We start from the raw sequence: 22,640 nt of genomic DNA, 5'->3' as shown, positions 1-22,640 counted from the left end.
CACAGACCATTTTGGTCCTTCCTACTTGCTTTCCCCTCAGCCACCCATGGCTTTAGGTTGTGACTCAACATCACCTTTTAAAGGAAGCTTTCTCTGGCCACCCTGGTCTTATATAAGCCATTTTACTCATTTATGAGTAAAATGTTTTCTAAACTTTATGAGTAAAGTGTTTTTTTGTTTTTTTTTGTTTTGTTTCTTTTTTTTAAATTAGCTGTCTCTCCTATTAGAGTTTGTGAATTCCATCAGGACAGGAATATTTGCCTTTTTTTTTTTTAACTACTATATTCCTAATGCCTGCGACACTACACTAGGGGTTCAGACTAGGGGTATAATAATTTAATGAATTGATGAATATTAAATACACCTAGCTCACTTCTTATAAATTAATTAAAGTAGTTTTTAGTTAGAATTGAGCAAAAAGTAGGTGTTATACAAGTTTGATTCAATTCAGTAAATATTGTAGTTGGATGCTGGGGGCTGGGGGGGAAGCAAACAAGAAGTAGATACTAACTACCTTTAGGAAGAGCTGAAGCCAGATCCAGCCTGGTGTTGTCACTGTGTCACATACATATGCACAAATAGGTATGTGGGCACATTTTTTTTTTTTTTTAAGTCTGCTATTGTTGGCCTCCAAGGTGTTAAAAGCATAAATATTTGCTAACTTTGAAAGTTAGAAATCCCATATAAAGTTTGGCTTCAAACGTTTGTGGAACAATTGGAGGATGTAACCAACACTAGGCCCACGTGGCCGTAGTTCAGCAAAGTGATCGAGTGGGTGTGTGGCCACAGGCTCGCTATTCTCTGTTGTGCCATGTCATCGGAGTCACAAACCAGTGGCTGATTGTCATTGCATTTAAGCCCTTCTTTCTCTTACAGTGGGCTTACAAGAGTTAAGAAGAATGCTCCTTTACTCATAACTGTATAAAAAGCAAGAATTACCATGAGGGCTGTGTGTTTCAAGAAAGAAGAGGGAACCTACTTCTTTGAATAATTAAAGGATATTCTTCCTTATTTATTGTGCACCTGGTTCACCCACTAAATTACTTACCTGGTGACTCTTTGAGTTTACTTAGCTACTATTTGTGGTAGATATTTGAGTTTTCAGGCTCCTTGATGAGACATGGTGTCACTATTGAGCAAAAGCAAATTACCCTGTATACAAGGACTGGACTGATGGTCTGAATTATAAAATGTGGGGCTTGAACTAGGCTTTGAAACTGATATTTTTTAATTGTCAAGGAAAAGATAGCAGTTGACTCTTGCAGTACACGGGTTTGATCTGCATGAGTCTACTTATGTTCAGATTTTTTTTCAGTTAATGCAGTATAGTATTATAAATGTATTTTTTCTTCCTTATGATTTTCTTAGCAATATTTTCTTTAGCTTACTTTCTTGTAAGAATATAGTATGTAATACATATAACATACAAAATACGTGTTGACTGTTTATGTTAATGATAAGGCTTTCTGGTCAACAATAGGCTATTAGTTAAGTTTGGGAGAGTCAAATTTAGACATGGATTTTTGACTGCACAGGGATTTGGCACCCTTCACCCCCACATTGTTCAGGGGTCAATTGTATAAGGAAGTTATTCTAGGTGGGAAGAATTTATGAGGGCAGGTTTTTGGCAACTAGCAAGACAAATCTGTTGGTGATCTGTGAGTTGAAAGGGTGCAGTGGATTGTTCTCTCAGACATCCACTTGTCCGGGGTGTCATAGGCATAAAACACAGAAATCCGCTTACCCATTTGCTTTTAATTCTTCTACTTTTGTTAATATTTTGAAAGTTCCTCCTTTGGATATTGCTCTAATTCTATTTTCCAGGTTAATTACCAAATAAATTCAGTGTAATAGCCATAGCAATAATGTCATTAATTAGTATATCATTTTGAGTAGATCTTAATAACTGCAGATTCTACGATGGCATATTATTTTTTGTAACCTGTTAGACATCATTGGATTTACTGAACTCCAATAGTTCAGAACTCTGAGCTGTGTGAAAATTTAAAGGGAGACTCCATCCTCTAAAAAGTATCTGTCTAATCTTGGAGTGCCTGGATGGCTCAGTTGGTTGAACGTCCAACTTTGGCTCAGGTCATGATCTCATGGTTCATGAGTTCAAGCCCTATGTCGGGCTCGGTGCTGACAGCTCAGAGCCTGCAGCCTGCTTCGGATTCTGTGTCTCCCTCTCTCTGTCTCTGCCCCTCCCCCACGCACACTCTTTCTCTCTCTCTCTCTCTCTCTCTCTCTCAAAAATAAATGAACATTAAAAAACTAATAAAAATAAAAAGTATCTAATCTTATTGAATGCATAATTCCAGTATAGATGAATCTTCCCCAAACAAATGTAGTCTTTGTGGAGGCCTTGATTTCTGTGCTATGGACATGATTAATTGGCATGACAAAAGGCTTGACTTAGTATAGTTCAGTATAATTTTATATTCATACGTTCAAAGAAAGGTAATGCTTTCTTGAATCTAATTGCATTGTTTGGTTTTGTATTTGTGTGTGTGTGTGTGTGTGTGTTTCTACCATTGTTTAGGTTTTTTTGCCCTCCTCCTTGTGTGTATCTTATGGGCAGTGGATGGAAGAAAAAAAAAGAACAAATGGAACGTGATGGTTGTTCTGAACAAGAGTCTCAACCATGTGCATTTATTGGAATAGGAAATAGTGACCAAGAAATGCAGCAGCTGAACTTGGAAGGAAAGGTAAATTAAACTCTGTTGGTTCTCCTAAAAGGGCACCCTGGTACCCTATTAGCATGCAGTTTCCTTATTTATTTTTGTGGTGATGGTTTTTTTTTTTTCTTTTATGGCTTTTGGTAGCAATTTTCTGAACACACCCTCCCTGGTCCATCCCTCAGAGAGAAACTTCTTAAATAGTTGCAGTCTAGTCACAAGCTGTTGACATCTAAAGGTGGCTTGTTAGCAGTTTTAACAGTCTGAATCAGATTGCCATTGGAAGCCAGTAATAAACTTAAGAGGCTAATCCCTCATGTGTCTGACAGGGGGGCATGATACTCAAGTAACAGTGAACGCGTATAGCTCAGTCATGTTTTACGCTGTCTCTTAATCTTAGTCTTAATCTTAATCTTAGTCTTACACTAGAAACAAAGTGACACAGATAAATTCTTAGAAGGATTTACCTGGGCTAGAAAGATCTTAAATGTTTTACGTAGCTTCTCTGTGAAGCAAAACTATGCTATAGACAAAAACAGCCACAATTAGCTTCACTCAAACTTTTAGGGATTTTCTGTGATTAATTTGCTAAGGAATGAAATTTAAGTATTAGTTTTGCTAATTGTGTTTTATGAAATTATGAAGCAATCATTTCACTTTATACCTTTAGTATTCAAAAATAGTTCTTAATGACTTAGCATTTAACTATTATTTTATTTTCCCTTGATATTAAAATCTGGAAAATGGTTAGTTCTCAACAACCACGTGAATATCCTTTAAAATAGCGTATGAAAAGCTGTTTCCTCATTCAGTAAATCTTCAGTGAATATCTTCGTGTTTGCTGTGTTGTAGCTGGCAGTACAGATGGGGGCTGCAGAGTGACATTGAAGGTGATGAGCTAGGAGATTTGTACATTTCGATTCAGTTTTAGCCATTTTATAGCTAATACGGAGCATGAGCACTAAGAAGCCTTAATATCAACCTTCTTCAGATATTTTTATGAATGACATTTGTATCCTTAAAATGTTTATTGGTAAGACTTATCAACTATGTATTTTTAATTAAGTTTGCAATAAAACTTATTATAATAAAAGTGGTTTCATCTTAAAAGAAAATACAGCAGCAAGAAATATTTCTAAATTATGACCCTACAACTGGAGTAAAGGATGTATTTAAGTGATAGGGTGATCTGATGGGCCTTAGCTGTGTCTCCTCTATTTTCCTGTTACGTAGAAAGTCTCAGAGTTGTAGGTCTCCAAGGTGTACATTTAGATACTTGGTACTATGAAATGAGTACTTAAATAGGTAGTGAGAAGCCAGGGATTGTAGCTACCAGGGTGTATAATTGTTAACTGAATTTCTTTGCCTACTTTAACCAATTCCAGCTTCCAGCATTTTAAGGGAAGTAATACCAAACAAACAGCATCCTCACTTGCCTGTATCAGCATCGTGGCTTAGTATACCTTTCTTCAACTTATACCATTATATTCTTTCCCTAAGCCCTAAAGATTCACAGAAGAAGAAAAGAATACCTGAAAGCTTGAGCATTAACTAGGATTTAAAACATCTAATGGGTTATATTTAAAACATATAATGTCTGTAAGCCAAAGCTATTAATATTAGTTTTCATGAAAAATGCTATCAGAGAAGTCTTACTTACTTTATATAAAGGAAGACTTGTCGGGAGTCAGCAGAAGGCATTCCAGGTGGAACAGGAACATCATAGGTGCTTGGAGCCTAAAGGCGTGTGTAATATATTTGAGCCTAGGAAGGCAAAGATGTCCTGAGTAGTGACATGCTGAACCTCAGAAAAGGGACCCTTTGCTCTCACCTGTCTCTCTTAACCTCCATTCACTTAAGGTAACACTGTTTTCTTTTAGTAGCCTCCTCATTGAATGGTACAATTTAGTCATTATCGGAAAAGAAAGGCTATTTATTTTGCACTATTGGGTACTTATACTTAATATTCATTACAATAAAGTTCTAATTTATGTGGCACTTCATATGGTCATGACATTTGACTCTATGTTGATAATATTTTGGATCTGAGATTTCACTTAATGATGTTTTTATTTGTTAAATACTCATTTTTCCTCAATTTTACATCTTACATAGTTGGAACTAGGTAAGCTATACAACATGAATTGATTCCCTACTTAGCCCACTTGTGTTTTTCTTACACTTAAAAGTTACATCCCCTACACCTCACTTGCTAGCACTTTTTCATTTCTATAATTCAGATTCTATGATGCGGACATTTCTACAGTACTTTTGCAGTGTTGTATTTGGTATTGCTTTCTCATTTGGGGGCACGTTTTTTACTATGGCCTGAAGATCTTCAAGTTCTTAAGTTAAATTGTTCATTATTGATAGAAAGGTTTATTATATGCCATTTTCTATTCTAGAATTTTGTTAGCTAATCTAGCATTTTGGTATGACGAATGTAACTTTAAATTTTATTTATTTTCTATTTTCTTAAAGCAATAGTACTTTTTCTGAGTGGTGACTTTTTCCTTTTTTTTTTTTTTTTTACATTTATTCATTTTTGAGAGACAGAGACAGAACGCGAGTGGGGAAGGAACAGAGAGAGAGGGAGACACAGAATCTGAATCAGGCTCCAGGCTCTGAGCTGTCAGCATAGAACCTGATACAGGGCTTGAACCCATGAACCGCAAGATCATGACCCGAGTATGAAGTTGGATGCTCAACCGACTGAGCCACCTAGGCGCCCCCCCCCCTTTTTTTTTAAATGGAATTTGAGTTTGTAGTCAGTGGTCTTAGTTTTTTAAAAAATAATAATTCTAATAAAGTTATCCCAGGGGCATCTGGGTGGCTCAGTTGCTTAAACGTCTGACTCCACCTCAGCTCAGCTTGATCTCAGGGTTGTGAGTTCAAGCCCCATGTTGGGCTCCGTGCTGGGCGTGAAGACTACTTTAAAAAAAAAAAAAAAGTTGTCCTAGCCATGATTATTTTCTTGTGGATTCAGACTACTCACTTTTATAAAAATAGGGATACATTTTCCTTTTTCTTCCAGAGATATGTGTTTGCTTTTTCCAGACAAAAACTTTGTGTGAAAGGCTTTTGCCTATGAGAATTTTCTTTTAGATACACATTTCGTTTTGTTCCTTGTAACCATCTGCGTTAGTATATCGATACCCATTTTCCTAGACTTTATGGTGTAGAACAATTCCATCAGTTTAGGCTTAATTTGACCTTCAGTGCTTTTTGATGTATGGAAGACCTGTCACTCCCGCCATAGCATCTCTGAGCTTGGAGATCCTTGGGTAGAAGGAGTTGTGTGAGTACGAAGAACTGTTGTTTTTATTTTTCTTATTACTGTTATTAGCTTTATCTTAATTTTATCTTCTGTCGAACAAAGCTCCTCAAAGCTTTTACCACATTTTTGAATTTGTGAAGACCTAATGAAGTGTAAAATACTCACAGTGGCACCTACATCGTCTTACATAACTTTGCTATGAGAAATGAAATAAACCCTGGCATTATTTTTTGTTGTGTTAAAATTACACATGATTAAAATTTAAAAAGTTAAAAACTTAGAGTACATTAGCTGTTTCCTAAACGAGTGGCATTTTTCCTGATTTTTAAAAGAAACACACAACAGAGGTAGTCAAGGAAACTTGTGTAGCCTAATTACAAGGTAGAGAATTGATCTTCTAAAAAATATAATTTAGATATTTTAAATACTTAAGCTGTGTTTGAGCATTATTTACCCAATCTGGAAAAGGAGATCAATAATTTAGGGGCACCTGGGTGGCTCCGTTGGTTAAGTGTCCGACTTCGGCTCGGGTCATGATCTCGCGGTCTGTGGGTTCGAGCCCTGCGTCGGGCTCTGTGCTCACAGCTCAGAGCCTGAAGCCTGCTTTGGATTTTGTGTCTCCCTCTCTTTCTGCCCCTCCCCTGCTCACACTCTTTCTCTCTCTCAAAAATAAATGAACATTTAAAAAAAATAATATAGTTCCTTCCCTAATTCATAGGGATCAGGGGAATAGGAATGATAATAGAATTGTCATATATATTTGAGATAGTTGCTGCTACTTTGTGAGTGCTGTAACTCTTGAATGCTATCTTTTCAGGTACCAGAATTTATTTTCTGGTAGACTGGCATTATACCTTGCTATGTTTATCTTCTCTATTACCTTTCAATCCAGTTGCATATTTTTTTTAATTTTTAAGTAAGCACAACCCCCAATGTAGGACTTGAACTCACAACCCTGAGATCAAGAATCATATGCTCCATTGATTAAGCCAAACGGGGGCCCCTCAATCAGTTCTTTTGATGATATAATATGAATTATCCCATTTGGCAAAGTTTACCATTTTTTTTTCAACGTTTATTTATTTTTGGGACAGAGAGAGACAGAGCATGAACGGGGGAGGGGCAGAGAGAGAGGGAGACACAGAATCGGAAACAGGCTCCAGGCTCTGAGCCATCAGCCCAGAGCCCGACGCGGGGCTCGAACTCACAGACCGCGAGATCGTGACCTGGCTGAAGTCGGACGCTTAACCGACTGCGCCACCCAGGCACCCCAAAGTTTACCATTTTTTATGAAGAGTTCTTTAAAGTATACTCCTAACCTTTTCTGGCATAAAATATTTTACAATTCTCCAGTTACTCTAACTTTGTTTTTATCAGACTTATAGGTGGTTCTGTAGTGTTCATCCATGTAAAGAAAAACTGTGCACTATTTTGAAAAGGATCACTGCTAAAAATCTTATACAGATTCAGTTGAATTCTGATAGCTTTATTTATTTTGTTTCATTGCAGAAATACAGTCATGGGCTTTTTTTGAACTGTAAAATTCTGTGTGTTTTTTTTTAATGTTTATTTGTTTATTTCTGAGAAGGAGAGAAAGAGAGAGCAGAAGTGGGGGAGGGGCAGAGAGGGAGAGAGAGGGAGAGAGAGAACCCCAAGCAGGATTCTGTCAGCACAGAGCCTGACACAGGGCTCGAACTCATTAACCTTGAGATCAGGACCTGAGTCAGGATCAAGGGTCACACATTTAACTAACTGAGCTACCAGGTGCCCTGTTAAGTTCTATTTTTAAAAAATTACTGTTACAGCATTTATAATTCTTTTATGTTGGTATAGAGCTATATAAAATAAGAAAAAACTGTGTTTTAAAATGGATAAAATGGATCGTAATGTAGTATTTCATAGACTTGATAAGACTGTCCTTTGTCTTCCAGGATCAATGTCAGTAATTGTTACAATTGGTTTTTTCAGCTATTCATCTAATTCATTCATCAAAAACCTAGCCATGGCTGTACTGAGTTGTAAGTACATAACCAGCAAACTTTTGCTGCTATTGAAACTTCCCTTTTTTTCACAGAACTATTGCACAGCCAAAACTTTGTACATATCTGACTCAGACAAGAGAAAGCACTTCATGTTGTCTGTAAAGATGTTCTATGGCAACAGTGATGATATTGGTGTGTTCCTCAGCAAGCGGATAAAAGTCATCTCCAAACCTTCCAAAAAGAAGCAGTCATTGAAGAATGCTGACTGTACGTATCCTTGAGTTTTCTTTTTTGTCACCAATTCCCCTGATGGATTAATACGACAAATTCAACTATTTTTTTTAACTGAAAATTGCTTTTTGATAGCAAATTCATTTGTTAGTAATGGTTTTGTGGCCCTCCACTTAATCTGAAACTGTCACATGTATTATTGCCATTTTATGGTCATCTTTTTTTTTAATTGAAATGGACAATACCCGGTCTACGGAGATGGTTCCCACCCAGAGTTGCTTCTGCAGTGTTCCCCAGAGGCATATGGGAAGTGGGAATTTATTCCTTGTGCTGTCAGTGACCACAGGGAGTGCTGATGGCATTGGGTGCATCAGACAGTGACGCTAAAAGTCCTCGTTCTCATTCCACAGAGAATTGATCCCCCAAGAACATCAAAAGCTCCTCTTTGAGAAGCACTGTTATCAAATGGGCTGTGGAAGTCCTTCCTGAAAACCTAAACAAAATTTTTAACACAGTTGCTCTGGCAAAGACTGCTGCCTCATGAGCAGATTTTTAGACTACCAAATACCAAAGATAAACGCTGTCTGACTGAGTTACACATTGCAACCCCTGCACCCAATTTTCTTTTTCTTTCTTTTTAACTCTTTATTATGAAAATTTTCAAACTTACCTAAAAGAGAGAGACTTGTGTAAGGTGACCGGCCCCCTGGCCTCAACAGGTTTTGCCAGTTCTGTTTCATTTTTTCCATGGTCCTTCCTCCTCTGACTTCTGGAATATTTTATTAAATTTTTTTTTCAACGTTTATTTATTTTTGGGACAGAGAGAGACAGAGCATGAACGGGGGAGGGGCAGAGAGAAAGGGAGACACAGAATCGGAAGCAGGCTCCAGGCTCTGAGCCATCAGCCCAGAGCCCGACGCGGGGCTCGAACTCACGGAACGCGAGATCGTGACCTGGCTGAAGTCGGACACTTAACCGACTGCGCCACCCAGGCGCCCCTGGAATATTTTAATGGAAATCTCAAATGACCTGTTCTTTCAACCATCATTTCTGGAGTAGTGGTGCCTAAAAGTATTGACAGTAGTGCTTTAATGCCATCTAAAAACCAATCCATGTGCAGACTTATTACATGGTCTCTGAAGTGTTATTTTACAGTTGTGTGTGTGTGTGTGTGTGTGTGTGTGTGTGTGTGTGTGTGTGTGTTTCTTAGTTGGCCTGTTCAAACTTGGATCCAAATACGGCCCATACATTTTAACCTATAATAGTGTGTTCTCTCCCCCTCCAATCTTTCCATGTCATTTGCTGAAGGAACTGGGTAATTTTTCCTTTGGAATTTCCATATTCTGGATCTGGCTGATTACTTGTGCCTCTGTCTCTCATATTTTCCATAAACTGGTGGTTAGACCTAAAGACGTATTTTAGAATTAGCTGGTCCTCTATATGTTTGTTTCCTTCTAATCAGAAGTCAGAGATGGTACCTGAGATGATACCCACGTCTTGTCCTGTTAAGATTGTTTATAGTAAGTTGAGCTGTTGCTAGCCTAATCCATTGGTACAGAGTTCCTCAGCAACCATTAGCCACTGACAATGGCTGCTTAAATCTAGTGTTTTATGAAGGGCTTTTTCGTATTCTTTTACTTAGAACTTGTTTAGCGTTTTGTTTCAAATAATAGTCTGCAGAGAAAAGGCAGGATAGACACTTGCTTACTAATTTGCAGAATAGCAGTAGTATTTTTTGAAAGTGCTCAAGGTTTTAGGAGTTTTGTTTAGTTTGCTTGTTTTTATTTTGTTTTGTTATGAACTTACTCGGTTTTTATATATTGGTTGGTTTTAGTTCCCTCAGTCATTATTATTATAACCATTTATATTATGGAAATTTTCAAACATAGTAAAGTAGACAGAGTTGCATAATTATACGAAAGCTCTGTGTCCAGCCTCTAATTTCAAGACTGATCTTAACTGCAGGCCAGTCTTATTTCATCTATACCTGTATCACACCCCCACTTTCCTCTGCCCTCATTTTAGTTCAATGCAAATATAAGACCTCTCATCTGTAAACATGTATCTCTGAAAGACTGAGGCTCTCGCTTTTTTATTATAATTAAAATACCATGATCACATAAAAACAAATATGTTATAAAACAACTATAAAAAGAAATAATTTCTTCATATTATCAAATGTCTAAACAAATTTAAAATTATCTAAAATGCCATTTTGTTAGTACTTTGGTTGAATCAGAATTCAAATTTTGAATCCCCATCAGATATTTATACTATATATTATATTGACATGTCCTTGAGTATGTTTTAAAGTAAACATGTCTACTACTTACTTATTTTCTTTTTTATTTTATTTAGTTTTTAGAGAATGAGAGAGAGAGTAAGTGGGGCAGAGGGAGGGAGTGGGGGAGACAGAGAGAAAATAGGCTGGCTCCTTGCTCAGCAGGGAGCCTGATGCCTGCAGGGCTCTGTCCCTTGACCCTGGGATCCTGACCTGAGCTGAAATCAAGAGTCGGATGCTCAGCCAACTGAGACACCCAGGCACCCCACCTTGAGTACTTTTTATCTTTGGATTCCCTCTTCATGGCTCTCTCTCCTTGCAATGTATTTATTGAAGAGACTGAGTCATTTGGCCCTGAGAGATTACCACATACTAGATTTTGCAAATTTCATTTCCTTGGTGTAGTTTAATGTATCTTATAAACTGGTAGTGTCAAAGAGAACACAGTAGAGCCAGACACTAGTTAAAGGTGGTAAAGACAGATTGTATTCAGTACTGTCACAGAAGGGAGAAGAGACTTCAGTGTGGAGCTGAGCTCAATGGATTGTTAGTCCAGGAACAGAGTGAGGGGAGGGGGCAGTGGATAGAACATACCAAGAGGAAACATTAAGGGTACAGGGGCTCCAGAGGAGCCAGCTTAACAGGATTTTTGCTAAAGGCTGGCCTCTCTCTGGTGATCAGATACTCATGAGGAACTTAATCAGATGTCAAGGGTGGGAGAAAGACTTAGGGAATCTTGCAGTAACTGGGCTGGGAAGGCCAAGAGGGAAGAGGAGCCTGTCTTTAAAGTATGGGCAAGGAGAGGGGCGCCTGGGTGGCTCAGTCGGTTGGGGGTCCAACTTCAGCTCAGGTCATGATCTTGCAGTTCCGTGAGTTTGAGCCCTGCGTCGGGCTCTGCTGACAGCTCAGAGCTTGGAGTCTGCCTTGGATTCTGTGTCTCCCTTTCTCTGCCCCTCCCCCGCTCATGTTCCCCCTCCCTCCCTCTCTCTTTCTCTCTCTCAAAAATAAATAAACATTAAAAATTTTTTAAGTTTGGTCAAGAGAGCATCTTTGTAGTCCATTTACATGCTTGCTCAGATTTAAATTTGTTCTTTGGTTTTTGTTGTTGTTGCTAGAGGACAAGGCTTACTTCATAATGGGAGTTGGGTGTTCTTGCTAATGTCATGGATTCACACTATCTCCAATTCAAATTATAGGATTTTATTTAAAGTCACTTTTTCTGTTGATTGTAAGTTTCTTATTGACAGAGAACATATTTCACTTTCAGAATATTTTCCTCCTTACATAGATGTGGTTGTTTTTTCAAGAAATTTCATGCAATGCTATATACTTCAAGGTATTTAGAAGAAATCAAAATGTCTAAAATCACAATATCCAGGGGCAGTTGGCCTCAACTTTGCTAAACATTCTTCTAGACTCCTGAGTACATTCCATAGGATTGGATGTAAGCACGTGGACACACACATACAGCCACATAAATACATATATAATGGAACCACAGTATAGAGAGGGTTTTATAGCCCGTTTTTCCACTCAGTGATATACCAGGGAGATACTTTTTTTTTAATCAGTGCATTTTGATATACATTATTTAATAGGTGAATGATATTATAATGTATTTAATCACTTTCCTGTTGTTGGATATTTAAGAATAATGTCCCTTTACTGAACAGCACTGCGTTAAATATACTGTATAGTTCTCATTTAAAAAATATTTTATGGACGTATTTTACATCTTTAGCCTGACATCATTAATGAGTTACCTTGATTTTTTTTTTTTTTTAGGGTATCAATTTGTTAGCAGAATCTATTAATTATTAAGTAATAGTAAAGAATAATTATAACTTGCCAGGTATAGGTCCTTTCCCCCCAGTCACATAAATAGAAGCTGTTTTTTGTTTGCAGTGTGCATTGCCTCAGGAACAAAGGTGGCTCTGTTTAATCGACTTCGATCCCAGACAGTTAGTACCAGATACTTGCATGTAGAAGGAGGTAACTTCCATGCCAGTTCTCAGCAGTGGGGAGCATTTTACATTCATCTCTGTGAGTATGAAAATGTGTATTTGATGTTTTTAGTGTGAAGCTGTTGAAATTCTTTGATAATAAGACATCAGATCTATTAAGTTTTATCATTTTCCTAAGTAGATTAAAGAACTCTAAAAGATAATAATTCGATCTCTTTTGTCATTCCACTGTAGTGGATGATGATGAATCAGAAGGAGAAGAATTCACAGTTCGTGACGGCTACATCCACTATGGACAGACAGTCAAACTTGTGTGCTCGGTTACCGGCATGGCTCTCCCAAGACTGGTATGCTCTGCTCTTGCTGCTGTGTGTGGTGAAAATTAAGAACACCAAAAAGGCACAACGTTCAGATGTAAAAATACGCTTCGGTTTCATTTTTTAATTTAAGAAGATGTGTCCATAATCACTGCTATTGATTATTGACAATCACACCCCACCTTATTTAGAAACCGATTTAAGGCAGACAGCCAATTTATGTGAATGCGTTATTAATGACTTTCTGTTACACTGTTTCTAATAAGTTTTGGTGGCGTTTTGCTTCTTGGTTGCATATCTGAACATGTTCAATAGAGGGCACTAAATAATTGCATTATGATTTCTTTCCTTAAGCAGTACAGATATACTATATTCATTTTTTGTGGTACCTGATATTCCCACCACAGGACCAAGTTTTCAGAAGCATAGAAATTCTTACTCTTTAAAAATATAAGCATAGTTTTTACTAGTTTACTCTCCAACAAGAAGATAGAGTTATTAAAAATTAAATTGTTATTTCCTACTCTGAGAGAGAAGCACGGTGTTTAGGACTTTTTGTTCGCTAGGACGATTTTGAAACTGTAAAAACTGCTTTTCTTCGCAAAATGAACGCAAAAGCCCCTTATACTCCCGCCTTTATATTCCCCCTCCTTTTCAGAAAGAAAAGTTAGTTATGTTAAAGACGGAGGGGATTTAGGAGTATGTCTGATTCAAGGTCCAGGGGTGGGGGGTAGGGACACAGTGTTGGGCTGTATCCAGTTTATCTCAGAAATACGGTAGATATTGTACCAGCGAGCTACAGAGCCAGCACAGGAGAGAGCGGCGGCTGGAGTTCTCCCTGATGTTTTAGGAATGTAGAATTCACCACACACATGGCTTACGTTGTAACATTTGCATTGCCAGGTGTCTCAGATTTCTTTCCTTTTCTTGATAATTAGAAATGACCAAAGCAAGTTTCTGATGCCAAATAGTAGTGGCCATCTTTGGTTTCTTTATTGGTGAGAGGTCGTTCAATAGGGTCTCTGTCCAAAGAACTGTTGTGGGGATAAAATCGAACCAAACGTGGCTCATGTTCACGATGTGCTTATTACTAGTTAGTGGAGAAACCGTGGAGCGCACAAATAACAGGACTGCAGACGAGTCATGACTCTCACGTAGAGGAGAAGGATGAGTGAGTGCTGAAGGCTTACATCATTCAAAACTCAGTTATTTCTCTAAAATCCAGACCTCCTCAAATTTAAATATTGCCCTAAGACTTTAGCATCAAACTGAAACATTTTGCTTGAATTTAGTCAGTCTCGAAGACTGTCTTAGAAGTTCTTATTGCTAAAGTGTACTGTCTCCCTTTAAACTCAAAAATGGGTGTGGTGTTAGTAGAATGGAAGATGTTCTGACTAAATGACCTGCAGAGCTAAAAAATGTAAACATGAAGAATGCTAACTTCAAAGATGGGGACTTTTATACAATTGTAGCTTAGTTAAAGAAAAATCTTTGGATATTGAGATGTAAACCAAGTAATAAAAGCCAATATTATTGCATGATATCAATAGTATTGTTCTAAGCACTTTACATATATTGATTTAATCCTCATAAAACTCAGTAGTTACTGTGAAGGATGTTCATTGTGGAGCAATGTGTTACTGTCCTACGTGCACAGGTTCATTCTATAAATAGTCCTGAACCTTCCATGTGCCAGACACTGTCTAGATGCTGGATACAGTGGTGAGCAAGATGGGCTTTCTTTCCTCATGGAGCTTGCAGTTTTAGGGAGATGGACAACATTAGCTAAAGAAATAACCATATTAATGTATTAAAGGTTAACACAAATGTTAGGAAAGTAAGTTAAAACAGGGTAAAGACCTAGAGACCTTGGGGAGTGCTTGGAGTGGTCGGAGAAATCTTCAAAGTGGGTATATTTGAACAGAGACCAGAACGAAGGTGGGAACCACAAACTGTGAAGGGCATTTCAGACAGACAGCACAAGTGGAGACAGAATGTCAGACCGGAGTGGTGAGGACTAGTGAGGAAGGCGCTGTAGTCTGAACTGGGGAGGGGTGGGAAATGAGGCTACAAGGTCAGCCTTGTAGATGTGATGGCATCTTGTAGAGTCTCTCTCTGTATCTAGAGTATGGACTTTATATTACCTACATATGCCAGGAGGCCACTGGAAGGTTTTAACCAGGGCATGATGACTGATTTATGTTTAGGAGGATAATTCTGGCTGCTCTGTGAAGAGGAGAACATGGGGTATAGCAGTGGGAACAGAGAGACAGTGGTTGGACTTTGGTCATAATTCAGGATGGTAGCATAAGGTGATGAGAGATGACACATTTATTTGAAAGTAGATTTAATAGAATTTGTTGACTGCTTGGATGATTAGGTATAAGAGAAAACAAGGAGTCAAGGCTGACTCCAAAGTTTTTGGATTTGAGTGAGTAGTGGTGCCATTTACTGAGCTGTGAGTTGGAGGAAGTTAGAAGTTTGGGTATTTTTTTTTTTTTAATGTTTACTTATTTTTGAAAGAAGAGAGAGACAGAGGGTGAATGGGGGAAGGGCAGAGAAAGAGGGAGACCCAGAATCCAAATCAGACTCCAGGCTCTGAGCTCTCAGCACAGAGCCTGATGCGTGGCTAGAACTCACAAACTGTGAGGTCATGACCTGAGCCGAAGTCGGACGCTCAACTGAATGAGCCACCCAGGTGCCCCAGGTTTTTAATTATATATATACGTATATGTATACACACACACACACACACACACACACACACACACACTCACACACACACACAGGGAGAGGGAGGGAGGGGGCACGCCCAGTAGTCTTCAGAGATTTTCTTCTGATGTGATTGTATATCATTGGAAAAATCAACTGAACTTGCTACATAAAATACGGTCCATTGGCCAGCAGGGTTAACCAGCTGTCAGCTTGTTAGAAATGCAGACTATTAGGCCCACGTGAAATCTGTGGGATTAGAACAGATGTGTTTTTAACAAAAACCCCAGATGATTTGTATGCACAGTAAAGCTTGAAAGGCAGTGATCTAGAAAATGAGTATCTGCCCGCCCTGTTTTTCAGGTATTCCCAGAAGAAGGTAACCATTTCCACATTCTACCATGCTTGTGATCTGAAAGTATTTTTTATACCTAGCCTTAGTGTTTGTAAATGTTTTTGTATATACACTGTGATGTGTTGTTATAGCGTATTCTTTCCGTGTGCCCTTGGCAGTGTCCAGAATGAAAGCTCTCCATATGTGATGACCTTTTCTTTCTTAATTATTGAACTATAGATAATTAGGAAAGTGGATAAGCAAACCGCATTACTGGATGCAGATGATCCTGTGTCACAACTCCATAAATGTGCATTTTACCTTAAGGATACAGAAAGAATGTACTTGTGCCTTTCTCAAGAAAGAATAATCCAGTTTCAGGTATGTTCTTAAATTACTGATTAAAAAAAAAAAAAAAATGTGTCAGCTATTCGGTTAGCAGCATACAGAAACCTAAAACTCTTGTTTAATGTTAATTGTACCCAAAGACACAAAGCTGTTTTCAGGTATTTTTCTCAAGTCTGAAGGTTCTTAACCTACTTGATCCTGAGACATGGCAGTCATCCCACCTCAAGGAAGAACTCAAATCCATAAACATGTTCTTGGAGAGACAGTTAATATCTATTTCTGGGAATCAAAAAAGGTTCTCAGATCATCCAAAAGATTTTGGGTGTTCATTGAGTCCTCTGAAACTGTGTGAAGATGTTGTATATAGATGCACACACATTTCTGGGGAGGGTTCATAATTATCAGATTTACGTCGAGGTCTTCCTAGAGAGTAATGAGGAAATGTTTCGAAAGCTGATTTTTAACTGCATTTACTAGAAGTCTTTCACAAAGACGTCTATGACATGGGCAGATGATTTAGTGGGATGGTTAACACTTCGTGTGAAACGCACTTGTAAACACCTGAAGACCCTGTTTCAGAGAGATGGCCACATACAGCCGTCCTCCTCAGCCCAGAACTGCTGGACTGGCCTGGCTGTTTGAAGGTAGGGGTGGGGGGTTGCCAGTTCACATCTTGGTTTCCTCCTGCTGGAAATAGCTAGGTTCAACTGCTCTCGACGCTTGAAGGGCTCTTACTCTCTTAGGGATCCATAAAGAGTTTTAAGTAGCTATTTACATCACGAATGCTATCTTTTATTAAAGAAATTATGCAGGTACTGGTGTGCTCTTAAATGGGTATTCTGAAAGGTATTATTTTTAATATGTCACTGAAATATTTCATGGTATAAAAAACTACTGGATGTGAGGTTGTCATACTGATGCTCTGTGTTTAGTTAGGGATTGGCAGAGCACCATGTTTGGAAAGTTCAGAAATTTGTAGTAAATTGTCTGCCTGTTAACTCCAGTCTATGAATGTTACCTTGTTAAAATTGTCTTTATACTGCAGTGTATATAAACTCCCACGTCTAAACATTTCTTTCTTCATCAGGCCACTCCATGCCCAAAAGAACCAAATAAAGAGATGATAAATGATGGAGCTTCCTGGACAATCATTAGTACGGATAAGGCAGAGTATACATTTTACGAGGGGATGGGCCCTGTCCTTGCCCCAGTCACCCCTGTGCCTGTCGTAGAAAGTCTTCAGGTGAGACCACTTACAAGTTGACTTTTAGCTCTTTGCAGTTGCTTTCTCTGCTCTGACTTAGCATGATTTTATTTCACAATTAATCATAAGATTTGGAGATTTTGTTAATACATCGTTTGTTGATTAAAAAAAATAAAAGCATACTTTTTATACAAGAAAATTTAAGTTTAAGTCAACTATATTATCTTGAGATGTTTTTAGCTCATTTTGTCCTTATAATCATATTATTTAAGAGTTTTATTTTTCCATTTTTTTTCACAAATCATAGTCAAATGAAAAACTAATATGTGTACTTTAATGGAAAATGAAAAGTTTTCTCAACATTGTTCTGATTTTCTGTGAATTTCAGTTGAATGGCGGTGGGGACGTAGCAATGCTTGAACTTACAGGACAGAATTTCACTCCAAATTTACGAGTGTGGTTTGGGGATGTAGAAGCTGAAACTATGTACAGGTACTTAATGAAACTTTTTACATCATCCAGAGTTTTTGATGGGGTTGGGTACATGAGATTCTTTCCTAATACTGATTGTAATGTATCAAGCAACCTTGTTTTAAGTTCCAGTTCTAAAATTTACCTTCCTTTTAAGTGCTTTATATTTCCTCCTCAGATGTGGAGAGAGTATGCTCTGTGTTGTCCCAGACATTTCTGCATTCCGGGAGGGCTGGCGATGGGTCCGGCAGCCAGTCCAGGTTCCAGTAACTTTGGTCCGTAATGATGGAATCATTTATTCCACCAGCCTTACCTTTACCTACACACCGGAACCAGGGCCACGGCCACACTGCAGTGCGGCAGGAGCAATCCTTCGAGCCAGTTCAAGCCAAGTGCCCCCTAATGAATCAAACACAAACAGCGAGGGAAGTTACACAAATGTCAGCACAAATTCTACCAGTGTCACATCATCTGCAGCAACAGTGGTGTCCTAACTACCGGCTTCTTGCTGGGACTTAAACTGACTTGAGTGCGGCAAAATGTTGACAAAAAAAAAAAAAAAAAAAGAAAGAAAGAAAGAAAAAAAAATGAACAATCTTTTGTGGTTTCTTGGGAAAACTTTTCATACCAGGTGATACTGTTCAGAAACCCCATTACCTACAAGTGCTGATCTGAAGTGCAGAAGCCGCAGTAAAACAAACAAACAAAACGTCGAAATGTACAAACTATTGGGAATCGATTGTTTTCGGCTGTTACTCTTGTTTGGTTGGTTTTTGTTTGGTTTTGTTTAAATGGGCAAGAAATAGAGATGTGGCTGGAATAAAAGTTAATCAAACTAGAAGACACAAATCTAACATAGTTTTTACGGACCAAGGAACTTGTATAAGCTTTAGCAAAAGGTACATTTTCACCATACCTTTTTTTATATCACAGTATATAGTACACCTTTGTTACCAAATAGGTCCCTCTCCTCCCCACCCCGTCTGAGCTTTTGCTCTACAGTACATTCAAGTTCCAAGCCTGACCATGCTTGTTTAACCTAATTACCATATTCTTCCAGGTGTTTTTTTTTTGTTTTGTTTTGTTTTTTTTTGTTTAAGGCTGGAACTGATCTTTTTATTTTATTTTATTTTTTTAAAGCTGATGTCTTATGACTTTTCACGAGTCGAGATTGTTCTGATTTCAGCAAGTCAAATCTTGTAAAGGCCCGCCTATTTTTTTTTTTTTTTAAGAGTATATGAAGTCTGTGCAAAAGCTTTAAAAAAAATGCCTCTGCCTTGCCTGCAGTACATGCAATGTATGTTAACTTAGTCTCTCTTCTCAGACACTGTTGGTAGTTCTTTCCTTGTTTTCCTTTTGTTGTTGTTGTTGTTCTAAATGTATTTATAGTGGTATTCCAAGAGGTTCTAAAATTTCCGTGGAATTAAATGTGGCCATTTAGTCATTAATGAATTCATGGTGCAGAACATGTTGGTATTTGAAGTGTTCTCTCCCCTTTGCCCATGTGTAAATGTATCTACATGTTCCAGATTCGTTCAGGTCCCCCGCCCCACTCCTAATCTTGTACATAACTTGTATTATGTGTAAGTTAAACATTTTATTTTGAACTTGGGATGTTCCCAGTGATCTCCTTCAGCAGGGTGTTTTCCGCCTTGTTAGCATAGGACAAAAAAAAAAAAATATCATGAGAAGTATTTGCTACCAGCTGGTAGATGGTGCCCTTATTGTATAATGAGAAAATCTCAGCAAAAGCATGTGTTTGTTTACTTATTTTTTTTATTTTATTATTATTATTACTTTTTTGGTAGCCTAGGTCAAAACATCATTGTAACCTTGAAACAAGATGCTTTTATTAGATGACCAACTCAAATAGCTTGGAAGACAGTACTTTAGAACAGATAGTGTTGAGATTGTAAAACTGAAAATGCAATTAATCTTTTCATCTCTCTCCTGACTCCTCTGTCTTCTCTTCCCCAGTGCTGAGTGTCTCCACAGATGTCTCCTACTCAGATGACATCTCTTTTCCATTCAGTTAAGATTTCGTGGCATTCGGGTTGTGCGTTGGCCCTTCCATGCTGTAGGCTCACCGGTTTTTCCTTGCTTCCATTCCTGCACTCTGGTCAGGCCTTTGTTCAGTTTCTTAGAAATTGCAGCCGACTCACTGGGCTACATTTAGTACAGGAACCGTGTGTGTGATGTTCTAGGACACAGTCTAGTACTACAATCATTCTTTCTAGAGTTCAAAACTACCTCTAGAGTGTGGTAAGCTTTTACTGTCCCATAAAACAGGAGCCACAAGTACCTTATGAATGCAAAACTAACTTCCCACAGTGTTGCCATACAGAGCACTGTCTTTCTGGGGTCATGGGCTGTTTTGAAAACGTCTTCATCGGCAGACTTTGTAAACATTAGTAGCTTTCCCCCTTTGCCCAGCTTTGTTATCTTCATCACTCATTCTTTTGCTCAGACTGTGTCATTGTAAATACAATTCCTAACTTCTCTAAATCACCTTTTCCTCAGTTTTCAAGGAGGAAGTCACTTGTAAAACACATTACTGGTTAAATCAGAGTTATTGTGGTTTTATCGTACTGCAAGCCTTTTTAATTACTCACAGGCTGCATTATTCTATATGTATAGCCTTCTCTTCAGATCTGCTCCAGTCACTAGCTTCTCTCGTAAGCTGACCCTGCCTCACACTTCAAATCTGATCCAGTGATCAAGGGCAGAATTGTGGCCTTACCTTTCTTTGTTTTAACTGTTTACTAGCTCCTTCTTGCAAACTTGCTTATTTCTGAGTAGTATTTATTCTTCTCTGTTGAGTCATGGAAGTAATCTTTACACTGCTTTTGGTTCGGAGCGTGGAAATATTTTCAGTGCCGCTTTACTTCCAATGGGCCACAAGTTTCCTCCACTTCCCAGTTTGATGTTTAGTTACATACAAAACTATGTTAAATTAACCGATAACAGATGAGATACTTTTGAAGAACAGACTATTCCTTACGTAGCTTTGCAGCTCAAATTAATTCTTCAAGTTTATGGCTTTGTTAAAATGAACTTTGCTTTTTTACTATTTAATTATACCTTATTTTGGCTGTTTGTTTCTTTTAATAAGATAATTTTGAAATACTAGACTGTAAAGCCTTTTCCTGTTTGTTTTTTGTTTGTTTGAAAAGTCCACGAATGTACTTCTACAGACATTTCCCTTGCTATTTTATGCCATTCTGCATACCACAAACTAAAGACTGAAATGATTTCTGGTGTAGCTTATTTTTTTTATCAGTAGTTCTTTTGTCAGCTGCTTTAAAAAAAAAAATCTTTATGGATTTGTAAATCATTTTCAGTGTATAATTTATAGGAGCCTTGTCCTCTGGTTATAGTAGAATACAGCCCCTCCTCCGATGGCATTATTAGAGATGCTAGATGCTCTTCTTAGAATGGTGACCACTTCAGTTAGAAAACATTTGAGTTTTGGGTTGTTTCTGGTTTTTTAAAATTCTGTTTTAGAAGGGTATCTTGTGCTCTCGTGAGCTATGCAATTTCTAAAAATATGCTAGAAGCTGAGTCCATGATCCAGTCTGTTTTTTAGTTCCATTGAATTGATCCCATAGATTGGGAAGGCAGTTAAAGGCTTTAAATGTAGTATGCCCTTTTGATTTTGAATGATTTCAGAATCGAACACTAGTTTAATATTTAACCTGCTGCTGATTTTTCTTCAACTGTGGCAACTAAAGGCATCCTCATATATGTGTTAGTGAAATATTTATCCCTCTTCTGCACAGACTTATTTGCGATCATAACTGGTTAGTTTTCGTTTTTGTTTTTGTTTTTAATGAAACTGGTACCATCTGTGCCCTCACAGAATATTCCCCATGCAATTTTTGAGAACTAAACTCGTCCTGTTTAACCAGATAATCCACGGGGTGGGGGAGGGGGGTTCCTTTTTTAAACAAAATGCTATTCAATTATTAACCAAGTTACTTACTTTTGATTTCAAAAGCAGCTGTGTTTTCTAATGAGTGCTGAACAAATGTGTGTTCGGTACTTCTGATTTTGTTTTCAAGCACTGTAATGTGGGCTGGATGATTAGAAACAATAATATATTAGGGTTTCTATTTAACCCTTTCAGGACTGAACTGTATCTCCTATTAATTTTTCCCTGTGTCGTGATAAATGTTTGCCGGCATTCAGTACTGTGTTGGTCCAGACGTAGGTTTATATGCTCATTTTTAGCTTATTTCTTGTACCTTGCAGCATGCTGTACGCATTCAGTCCTTAAGGGGTTTATTTTACAAACTGTGCGCCTGTAAGGTTTATTAGCAATAAGATAGAAAATTGAGCAAGTTTATACCATAATTTTGTAGAAAAAAGAATCTGCTCAGTTCCATATTTCGCCCATGAGAAACCTGCAATACGGGCAGTTTCAAGGAATAAATAAAAAAGGAAACGCAAACCATTGTAAAGTCTTCTGTTGGCTGTGCCTGATGCACGTGTTAGCGTCTTGGCTTTCCGAATAGTTCATGAAGTAGAATTAAATTACATATCACAGTTTGCGTATTAAAAATCTTACCTTGCTGTCTATATCACGTCAAAGCGATAGCTATGCTCTTTTTCTATTCAGTATTTGTAACTGTGTAATGCTTTCCAGAGAGATAGTTTTGGGGGTTTTCTCCATGTAAATAATAAATAAGGAAAGGGGCTTTGTCACCCAAGGGGCAGATCTCCCAATCCAGGAGCATTTCAAGCTAATCTCAACAAGATTAACGAGTATTATTTAACAGCAGCTTGCTTTTCCAATATAAAGTTGGTATTTGGTTTGATGCACAGAAGAACATACAGTGATG

The 22,640-nt window shown here is 37.9% G+C and overlaps 1 protein-coding gene across 10 annotated transcripts in view; it reads left to right on the top strand.

The window, feature by feature from the left end:
- RBPJ (recombination signal binding protein for immunoglobulin kappa J region) overlaps positions 1-22,249 on the top strand; it is a 220,043-nt gene extending 197,794 nt beyond the window's left edge. For 9 of the 10 annotated variants that reach the window (XM_040486397.1, XM_040486424.1, XM_040486478.1 and 6 more), the window contains 8 exons: positions 2,543-2,708; positions 8,030-8,204; positions 12,355-12,492; positions 12,648-12,760; positions 16,017-16,157; positions 17,212-17,367; positions 17,717-17,820; positions 17,978-22,249. In XM_040486397.1, coding sequence (XP_040342331.1) covers positions 2,543-2,708; positions 8,030-8,204; positions 12,355-12,492; positions 12,648-12,760; positions 16,017-16,157; positions 17,212-17,367; positions 17,717-17,820; positions 17,978-18,293 — 1,309 coding nt within the window. In that variant the 3' untranslated portion in view covers positions 18,294-22,249. The remainder of the gene's footprint in view (positions 1-2,542; positions 2,709-8,029; positions 8,205-12,354; positions 12,493-12,647; positions 12,761-16,016; positions 16,158-17,211; positions 17,368-17,716; positions 17,821-17,977) is intronic. The other variant, XM_040486467.1, reaches the window with a different exon arrangement.
- Positions 22,250-22,640: the final 391 nt, after the last annotated feature.

Source organism: Herpailurus yagouaroundi, unplaced genomic scaffold, assembly GCF_014898765.1.
Source record: "Herpailurus yagouaroundi ecotype Mexico unplaced genomic scaffold, PumYag 28, whole genome shotgun sequence".
Lineage (NCBI taxonomy): Eukaryota > Metazoa > Chordata > Mammalia > Carnivora > Felidae > Herpailurus > Herpailurus yagouaroundi.
This window is presented reverse-complemented; position numbering and strand designations above follow the sequence as displayed.